The sequence below is a fragment of the Adiantum capillus-veneris genome, chromosome 20 (assembly GCF_014529385.1).
Source record: "Adiantum capillus-veneris isolate H3 chromosome 20, ASM1452938v2, whole genome shotgun sequence".
NCBI lineage: Eukaryota > Viridiplantae > Streptophyta > Polypodiopsida > Polypodiales > Pteridaceae > Adiantum > Adiantum capillus-veneris.
In genome coordinates this window covers 65,075,591-65,085,999 of record NC_140950.1, presented here as the reverse complement: position 1 = coordinate 65,085,999, position 10,409 = coordinate 65,075,591, and the positions used below count along the sequence as shown (strand labels likewise).

The following is a 10,409-nucleotide window of genomic DNA, read 5'->3' as shown; positions in this document are numbered from 1 at the left end:
GTTTACATCAAGTTCACATCTGGGATCAACGGTTGTGATCTTCGCCGACAAGTGACGCCGATTTTGAACCGTAGATCCCCTCTAAAAATTGAGGGTGTCAATTAGAGACGGGGGAGTTGGAACAGCTCCCGCCGTTTCATCGAGTGCGTGAATCCTCTTTGTGGTCATTCGCTTTGTCCATAGAGAATGGGCGGACGTTTGCCTAAGAGGGCTCTGTGATTGCTTTGCCTTCCTCCCTAAGAGGGCTCCAGTCGGGTAAGCGCTTAAGCTAGCATCAATGGATAACAAAAGACGCTTGCAGGAATGGCAGCAGCAAAGAGCAGCGAGAGAGGCGGAAAAAGCAGCGAGAGAGGCAGCGAGAGAGGCGGAAATATTTGGCTACATGATCGACTCAAACTTGTTGGAAGTTTCTGTTGTCGATAGTCTGGTTCAGTCTGGGAAGACACTCTCAGATTTGCTCCAATACCACCCTGACAAGTTGGTTTCAGAGTTTTATATGGAAGCGCAACATGCCACAGAATTTTTGAAGGGTCGTATTACGAAAAAACCTCGCCTTGATAATGAGGAACCGCATTATGTCAACCAAAGGGTTCTCGCCAACAAGTGCTTCAAGGTTCCGTTTCAAGGAACTGCACATCAGGAACTGCACAACCAGCTTGTTAAACATCGCGCCACAATGGCAAGTGATGTTCACTACAGTCCCTATTGCGCCCTTGTACAATCATCAGGTATGGGAAAATCAAGAGCATTGATGGAATTGAGTGAGCTGGATGTGTATGTTTGCTATTGCAGCCTGGCGAGTCACACGGCAACAGCCTTCCCCCCGAGGACAGGTGGTCTTGCTGATAAGCTTGCTAGCACATTCACAGAACATGGTATGGTGTTTTACTTGAAGGCGTGGCTCAGCATACTGGCTGATTGCATTAGTACCACATCTCCAGAGGCTTGGAAGCAATATCAGCTTCCTGATGAGCATGGTTTTCCCAAAGGTGACCTTGCTGAGAAGATACTGAAGGAGTGGATGAAGTCTGACCTTGATGACACGTACAAAGGGAAAGATATAGACAAGTGGAGCACGGCCTCTTGCAGTGAAGTAATCAAGTCTATTGAAAAAGCCTTGCAGAAGAAGTGCAGACAATGCTCACCTGACGAGAAGACTGAGTGTAAGCACACCCTTGCAGTGTCATCTTTGCCTTTGATGAAGCAAGAGGGCTGCAAATAAAAGAACCAAATTCACAATCGATGACCCTCTCCCCATTCTATCAAATCAGGAGCGCCCTCAGGATGCTTTTTGACCATCCGACCTTCATTGCAGTTATGCTAGACACCTCTGCCAAAGTTACCAATCTGTTACCCAGAAAGCGCAACGAGGACAGTGCCAGGGCCAAAGCGATGGGTTTCCAACTGGCACCTCCAATCTACTTCCTCCCAAATATGTCTCTTCGCAAGGAAACTGCAAGTCATGGAGTTCCTGACTGCTTCCAACCCCAGCATTGGTTGAAGCAAGGTAGGCCAATGTGGTCTGCAAGGCTGGAAATGGGGGATACTCCTTCCTCTATTCGGCTTTTTGCTTTGCAAAAGTTGGTTCGAACCGTCGCTGGGCCATTTGACGACAAGAATCTGGCTGTGAATGTGCGCAGTGGGGTCATGACTGAAAGCCAAGCCATGGCACTTTTGTCTGCTTCAGCAGGGCTCTCAATATGTGCTCGATCTGAGCTTGCAGAAACCATGTCAGCTTCACACATGAACTTGATTCTGCGCGTATCTAAGGATAGGTCCAGGATTTATATTGGTTTGCCAGCTGAGCCAATTCTTGCGGAAGCTGCAGCCTCTGTTTTGCAGAATGATGTGGTCCAGGAAGGGGCACTAAAGCACTTGCTTGCTGCATGCATGGAAGGCTATGTGACTCCTGGACCACGAGGGGAGTTTGTCGCAAAGTTCATTCTAGTGGCTGCCATGTGGGACAACAAAAGTGAATGGCTGCTGCGGCAGATTCCTGTGGAAAAGTATTTGCAAAAGCTACTTGTGGATGGAGAGGCTGATCAGGTCATCTTTAACCGCCTCTTTAACCGTTTTAAGGCTAAATGTCCAGAGGGGGGGAGCGTTTTCTTCAATTCATTCGTGCTAGTGCGTAAACCTCCAACCCTGATACATTGCGAAGGGCTTTCGTATCAGGTTATGCTCTCATGTACAGGGCAGAGAACAACTTGCCAGGTATAGACATGATCATTCCAGTGTGGACTTCAAAAGGCATGACCTGCATAGTTGTCTCAGTAAAGAACTTGAAACAGCCTGGCTGGCTAGAAAATGTTTCTATTGCTAAAGTAAGGTCGGAGTTTACAAATGTAAGGGTAGAACCAGGCCTTTTCGTCATCACTATTGTTATGTCCTTGCATGAGCCAGTCCAGGATTGGGATGGGTCTTCATGGCTTCTTTGGACATCAAATGAAGGTGATGTAGCGACAGATATGGACCCTTACATCAACCTTACTTGTTACGGTATTGATCGCAACTACAGTTATCTGACTGAGAACGTGAAGCTGCTCTTGAAGGAAGTGCTTATTACCGTGCCTGATGAACTTGCTGGTGCAACTGACATTGAGAAAGAATGGATCAAGGGATTGCTTCCAGAACAATATTTATAATCAGATTCTAGTGGATGATTTCATGCTCTGTTAGGTAGTTTTGTACTACGTATTCTATCTGCGTAGTGAGCAGGGTTTGGTTTTTCAGGTGGAAGTCAAGAAACTTTTAGTTTGCGACTCTCAGTTGTGATCAGTTAGCAGTGAGAGTCTTGCCTTGTCAAGTCGAGTTTTGTCGGGCAAGTGTTTTGCACAGTTGAAATGCTTGAAACATGGATGGATGGTGTATATGTTTTTGTAGTTTTTTCATGGTTTTATCTATGTTGATCTGCTGTGGCGTTGGTATATTGGGAAAGTGAAAAATTAAGGATTTTTAAGATCATTGCATTGTGTTAATGGTCCATTGCTCTTTCTTTCAAGTGTAATCTTAAGTGTTTTGTAAGAAGGTTGATTTTATTGTGGTAAATCACCTAATCTATCGTTTAAGTACTGTTTTGTAGGACATAAAGCTAAGCTGTTGAGATCTTCTTGCACTTGTTTGCTCGACCTAAAATACGGTGGATCACATTTTTTGCCCCTCTCAGATGGTGATCTTTAGGTTTCAGATTTTTTCTATTAGCTCTTGTCTAGTCCCTCTATAAGTTTCGTGGCCATCCGAGCTCGTGTAGATTTTAAATCGATCAAGTGAGTAGTTGATAGGAAGGACTAGTTGCACGTTTTGTGTTGCTAAATGGACTATTTTCTTATTTTTTTGGCATGACATACTCGTACTGGCATAAATAAATATAAATCCTATTAATTAGTGCGATTCTTCGAGATATTTCTCCTTTCCTTTCCACGTCGCAACTTGACTTCTAACCTACGCACAGAGAGAGAGATAGATAGTCAAATATGACCTATGAGACCAAATGAACATGTCACGTGATGTGAGTGTAGGTCATAAGTGACTCTTGATGTTAAAAAATGTGGTTGAAATGAGCGTCGCAATAAAGAGTCCATATCGTGGTTGGGAGAGGAAGGTATGTAGGGAGAGCTCATGGCTGAATATATGGGGAAAAGAGGACCTAATGTGGTTAAAAGTTGAGTACTCAAGTAGTGTTTGGTACTCACTCTTTCGCACTTGATGAGGGCATAAGGTGCAAAGTCGATGAGACTCCTTGTCAGTGTCCCAATGTTCTGTTTCGCGGCGTAAAGAATGGGAGCTAAGACGAATGGAAGCAATGGTGCGGATCGCACTCAATGGGATGGGTTCAAGGATGTCGGGATGGGTTCGGCTACCTCGTTTGGAGAAGAAGAGAATTTGTAGTTTGAGGCAACGTGTGGTGTAATGGTTGAAGCGAGTACCTCCGGATTTTTTCCAAGCCGTGATACATTGGTGTCGTAAGAAGGTCTCATTAACTTGGGAGTCGATCGACGCATCCTTGATCAAGTGACATGCATCCCATCTTCCAAACCATTTCTTGATGTCAAGCATCCATCCCGAACTTAGTATTTTGCTCTTGCATGTCTTTTGGACCTTTTGACTTGCTTCATATGCGATTCTAGGAAGTCGATGCAAACGGTTACGTTGTGTCTTAAGCATGTACTCCACAACCCTCTGCATGTCCAAGACCTCAATGGGAAGCGATAAGTAAGAGCATGTAGGGTGTTTGTGTCTTGACTTGGAGAAAGTTGGTGAGAAAACGTTTTTGGACATTCTCAAACTTTTTCCAAGTAGACTTTTCGATGCTTCCACCCCACACCTCCACTTTATAAAGAAGCACCGGTGTCACCAATGTGTCAAAGAGGTACTTTTTGAGAGCCCAACACTTGATCTCTCCAGCATTGCACATGTTTTCAAATGCATAAGAAGCCTTCTTTTTGGCTTCCAAGCGAGGCATTGTACAATCCTTCATTTATGATTGGATGGAACCTCAAGGCCACGGTACTTGAAGTGATCTACCACTTCAAGTTGTTCATTGTTGTATACAATGCATGGATTTTCGTCATTGATGGTCTTTACAAGCATAACCTTGGTTTTGGCTCCATTCACGATCAGCCCGCTATGGAGGCAAAAGCGTTCCAAGACACTCATAAGCTTTTGTGCATCTTTTAAGGTATGTGCCAATAGCACTACATCATCGGCATAAAGCAAAAGCATGATCACTGCATTTTCGATCTTAACCTCTTCTATACCTTCTTGCTGCATAAAATCAAGAACCATGCATTCCAATTCATCAATGAGTAGCTCAAAGAGGGTTGGGGAAAGTGGGCATCCTTGTTTGACACCAATGGAGCTTGTAAAATTTTTTGAAATTCCATCTCCCATACGTAATCGACATATCACTTTTTGGTAGATGCGAAATACTGCATGCATAAATTCTCTCGGCACTTGAAGGCTTTGCATACGTCTCCAAAGGTTTCCTCGCGGTACCATGTCAAAAGCTTCCTTGAAATCCACAAAGCAACAATACAACTTTTTTCCTTTCAATCGAGACGCTTCCATAAGAACTCGAAGAGTGACAAGGTGATCAATAGTGCTATGATGCTTTTGAAAACCTGCTTGGCCAAGCGCACGTTTGCCATTCCTTTCAGTCCATTCACTTATCTTCATCTCCATGATACATCCAAATAACTTTGCCATCACGATAGTTATTCACATTGTTTACATCTCCTCGGTGCAAAGGTTTGATCCAATTTGCACTCCAATCATGAGGCATGCCATGCTGAAGTGCAAGGTTAAGCATATCGCATATCCAATATCGTGTTTTCTTGCTTGTCCATTTAATCATTTCAGCCTTGACACCTTGAAGGTCCTCTACCTTGCGAGTAGCAAGTTTCTCAACCGCGCGGCATACATCTTCAATGGTAAAGAAGGGAGACATAAACGGAAGGGAGCTACAACACTCCATCTTATCAACATTGGGTTGTTCATAGAGGTTCTTGCAATGCATATACATATCCTCAAGAGTCAAGTCGCCAAAGCTCTCAACGCGCTTGCCTTTTAGATTTTGCCAAAACTTGCCACATGCATGTGCTTTCTCTTGCACTAAAAGAAGTTGTTTTTTGACTTCCCACTTTCTTCTCTTCTTTTGAACAAGTGCTTTGTATGTGTGTGAACATTTCAAGTAAACTTCCTTGTCTTTGCTTGTATCCAATCTTAGCAAGTGTTTTCGGGCTTGACTACATTCCATGTCAAACCATTTCTTCTTGGTGTTACCCTTCTTAGACCTTTTGCAAGACATGCGTTTCACTGAAAAGCATTCCTTCGCACAAGAGCAAATTACTTCTTTGAAAACTTTTCACTTGCATTCTAATGTTGGGCTCTCTTGATGCTCTATCATGCTTAACATTTGGTCCACCATATAAGCATATATAAGTGCTCGTTTGAAGTCCAGACGTAAGTACAAATGATTCACATCATGATTTGAGGCTACATGCTCGGACCGTTTACACACTTGAGGTCAATATATAACATTCTATGATCTGATTCCGATTCATTCACCAATGTAAAGCTTTGTATGCATTTTAGAGTGGCTTCCGAGAACAACATATAGTCAATCACGCTATCACCATTGTGCATATGTAATTGGTGCATAGAAATACACCATTGCAATGAGCATTCCGGTACTATTGCACATATGTAGAAGTGACTTTCCATAGTGATCCAGTTTTTTTGCATCATTAGAACTTCGATTATACATGTAAGAGTCATCCATTCTTCTTGAGACATGCGGCATGTCGACTTGTTGTGTGTTGTGTTGTAATGTATTTGTGCGAGCATTCATGTCTCCAAAAACAATGACTTCACCTTGATACTTGTAATGAGCAATGTCTTCCTCTAGTTTAAAAAAGAGCTGATCTCTATCTATATCCAAGCGAGCATAAAAGTTGGAGTCATAGTGAGGAATGTAGCAACTAGCCACAAACATGACTGGACCATTTGGTGGGCTGATTTTCAGCCATAAGTAGGGTTTATACTTATCTTCTTTGACAATGGAAATATCTTTTAAACAGCTTTTTGGTCATACATGCTACACCACCTTGGCCTCTTCGTTGCTTTGCATTTTTGGCCCACATCAAAGAATGCACATCGTATTTGTCAAATCCAAGAATTTGTTGTGCATCATGCTCTCATGTTTCGACAAGAAGTATCACATCGGAGTCATTGGTAAGCTCATCAATGCCAATTCCTGCATTCCATGGATACCCATTACAATTCCAAAAGCTTATTCGCAAACGTGAGTTGGTCTCTTAGATCATGTGTCACTATTTGTTGGGTGGACTTGCATCCTCCTCAAGTGGATTTTCTTCTTGAGATAACATTTTAACCTTCTTGCTTCTTTCCTCATATGCTTTACGACGTACATTTTGTTGCATAAAAGTGCGATCCTCATATACATTACAACCCGTTCCTTTGAGGTAGATCCAACTATTGTCAAGTCATCAACCATGGTACATACAATAGGTCTTTCTCCCGAGCGAGAGACTCCTTGTTTTCCAACTCGATGCGCACCATAAGCCATGATTCGTGACATGCCAAAGTGTGTAGCACAAAACTCTTCAATAGCAACCGCAAGAGATTGGGGCGTTTCCATGCTTTCCTACTTGATATCACGAATGACGATGTTCTTTGAGTGTTTTTGTCGTTCTTGCAATTCTTGAGTGTCCATTCTCTACATTCTTTGCTTGGACAACGGCTTGCGTGATAGGAGATGTGGAAACCACATTATCCTTACATATATCAGCCCATGATTTGGATGCATTTCTCATCTCACATACATCATGTCGTATTGTATCTATCATTTCCTCTTTCAATACACAATCACTCTCAACTTTGCTCAAGCGCTCTTTCAATACATTCATGTCAACAAGAGAGCGTTTACATTCTTGAACTTCATTCTCAAGATGCATCAAGCGTATTGTTTGCATTTCAAGAAACTTCTTGAGGTGCTCATTCTCCAACGAGAACCCTTAAAGTGCCATTCTCCATTGCAAGTGCGCGCAACTCTTCACCTTGCTTGTTGACGGTTTCTTGTAATGAGATCAAGTAAGCCATGATCATTGCTTCTGTTTTTGTAGACGATGTGGTTGGATTAGCATCCAAATTGCTTGGAGATTTTGCATCATTCTTCATGGCGAGTGTGGATTTTTCACCCTTGCGAGTTTTGTCTGACATTGCCTTCAAGTCGGCAACAAAAACGAAAAGTTTTGACAGTTTTTTCAGTTCTGAGATGCTGTTACAGCAAAGCCTTCCATTACACAAATTTTTTTTGTCTTTACATCAATGCGTAGAGGGTTTTGTGCTCTTCGATTGAGGCTATAGATCACCTAAATCGGAGTTCTATTGAGCGAGTTATGGTCAAAAGAGTGAACTTTGTCTACTAGGTCAAAAAACGAGAGAGAGAGAGAGAGAGAGAGAGAGAGAGAGAGAGCTCTGCACACCTGTTCTTTGCCATGTGCCCCTAGCACCCTCCACCTCCCTCCACCCGAGCACTCTCCTGCAAAGGTGGTTGCACCATTGTATAAGGCACGCGCGCGCATGCACACACACACACACACACACACACACACACACACACACACACACACACACACAGGGCCACACACACACACAAAAAGAGCTTCTCAGTCCAGTGCCATGCCTTGCTCCCCCTGCTTCTCCAAGACCATGCCCATCTTCAATCCCCCCTCCTTCCTCGCTTACTACACCACCCCATGCTCCAACCCTCTTTGCTCTGCTCCCCAAAACCTATGATTGTGTCCATGACACATACTGCGGCACCCTGATCTTTGACACATGCTTCCTATAGTTGGCCGAGAGAGAGAGAGAGAGAGAGATCCAAGCATCTTGGAGATATTCTTCTCCTCCAGAGTTTTTCAACATTGGCCACACATACTGGAAGGCCTTAATGTTGTTTCCCTCCTTGTCTCTCTCTCCTTTCTTTCTTTGGCAGCCTTCCTTTGGTTGCGTTGGCAACTTGGCGAGTTCTTGAGCGGCAATAAGATATCTCACACATCATGCAACGCAAGATCTTAAGAAGTGGGAATCTCTCTCTCTCTCTCTCTCTCTCTCTCTCTCTTCCATTCTTATTGAAGCAACAACTAAATGTCCTAAGTTGCTTAAGCTGCTTCTTCTCTGCCAAGGCCAACATGAGTGAGATGCATGTGGGTGAGTGCAACAACAAAATCACACAGAAGAAGAAGAAGAAGCAAAGGGGACCTGGAGCTCAACAGAGTGTCCATGGGGGAGTGGCAGTAGGTCCACCAACAAGCAGCATACTGCAAAGCAGCAAGCGCAAGTGCTGAAGTTGAGCAACACCTGAAAGCCGAAGAGAGGGTTTGCAACAACAAGCTACAATCGGGCTTGCACTCTTGACATTCCCTCCTAACTAATCACGGTCTATCTCAGCTTGCCTTACAGACATCATTTCGGGTATACCTCTGGTTTTGCTTTTTTTTTTTGTTGCTTTCGTGCTTTTGTAAAATTCTAATTCCGACTAGAGTTAGCACTATCAATATGGTTTAGGGTAGTGTGTGCCTGATTCAAAAATTTTATTTGCTTGTATGTGGAACTTTTCTTTGAAGCTACAAATTTTTTACGCCTTGCAAGCTTCGGCTTCAACAACATGAAGCTCTTATTTAACTTAAAGAAACAGGAAGAAAAGTAGCACTTTTAATGTCATCTCCTTGCTTTTGTTCTTAAAGGACAAGAGAGGAAACTTGTTGTTTGATGTCCCCCAAAACACAAGTGTGAAGCTTGTGAGAAATTTATTTGTCTTATTGTAGGGCGACTATCTTGTTAGGAGGACTATTTACAATGTGTTTGTGAGTTGTTTCATTTTGGACCATGTCTAGTTACATGGTGTCTTTGAAACACATTTCTAACTACACTTGTTTGTCTAGTTTCAACCATTGTGATGGTTAAAAGCTACCTGTTCATTTAGTTTCAACCTTTGTGATTGGTGAAAGCTAGATTTCTAGAGTTGCAATTACGACTGAGCTGGTCATGTTAGTACTTAGTTTTGATCAATGCTTACATTGACAGTTTTAGTAACTTAGGTCATGCTTTTATAGTCTATGTAGTGTATTATTTGAGATTTTCTATAGCTCTTTCATGTCCAGTCAGAAACATGTGCTTAAAGAAATCAATCTCTTTTTTCATTGAACACGTGTGCATATTTTGTGATAGGCATCTTAAAGAAGGCTGAGGTAGTCATGGAGGAGTTGCTTCCAATGACCAAGTGACTTGGAGTTCTCTACCAAGTTATGCTTCATTTATCTTCTTTTGCAAAGTTCATGCTTTCAATTGCTCAAGAGAAGAGCTATCATTTCACCTTGGGTGCTAGTGAGATCAATGGTAGTGATCCAGACATCAAAGACAAAAATCAAAAGTGAGAACTGGCTATGGACCTTAGAGCATGCCTGTAGACTAGAGAAAGACTTCAATAGGTAGCAAGCACAATGTGTTGGAGATGCTTGGCCTCACAACTCCCATGCTTATGGTAAGAGTTGCAAATTATTATAAGTACAATGGAATCATAGTTGCATTAAAAAAATTCAATGCCCATCCAATTCTTTAGTTGTTCATACAACATGAACTGGCTGGTTGTGTAGCAGAGTTGGTTTCTCTCTAGTCAATAACACGTTCTTACTCTGTAAATTTCTTGAAGATGCAAAATGAGACAGTTGCACCCATTTGATAGGTGAGCATATACATCACCTTGTTTTGTTGGTTTTGCATTTTGCTGAGTCTAGTGAAGCTCACACATGAGCCACTCCTTGAAAGTTTTTCACATGTGTACAAAACCCTCTATGGAGGAAGAGACTAAAGAAGCCAATAAAAAA

The 10,409-nt window shown here is 42.6% G+C and overlaps 1 protein-coding gene and 2 pseudogenes across 1 annotated transcript; all 3 read left to right on the top strand.

Annotated features, from left to right (window-relative positions):
• Positions 1-277: 277 nt before the first annotated feature.
• On the top strand, positions 278-2,137 carry LOC147432630 (uncharacterized; annotated as a pseudogene).
• LOC147432629 (uncharacterized) lies at positions 2,137-2,965 on the top strand. Its single transcript, XM_086492489.1, has one exon. It carries the CDS (start codon positions 2,187-2,189, stop codon positions 2,643-2,645), a length of 459 nt encoding a protein of 152 aa, XP_086348615.1. The 5' UTR covers positions 2,137-2,186; the 3' UTR covers positions 2,646-2,965.
• A 5,749-nt stretch (positions 2,966-8,714) lies between these two features.
• LOC147432628 (uncharacterized) lies at positions 8,715-10,144 on the top strand (annotated as a pseudogene).
• The last annotated feature ends 265 nt before the right edge of the window (positions 10,145-10,409 follow it).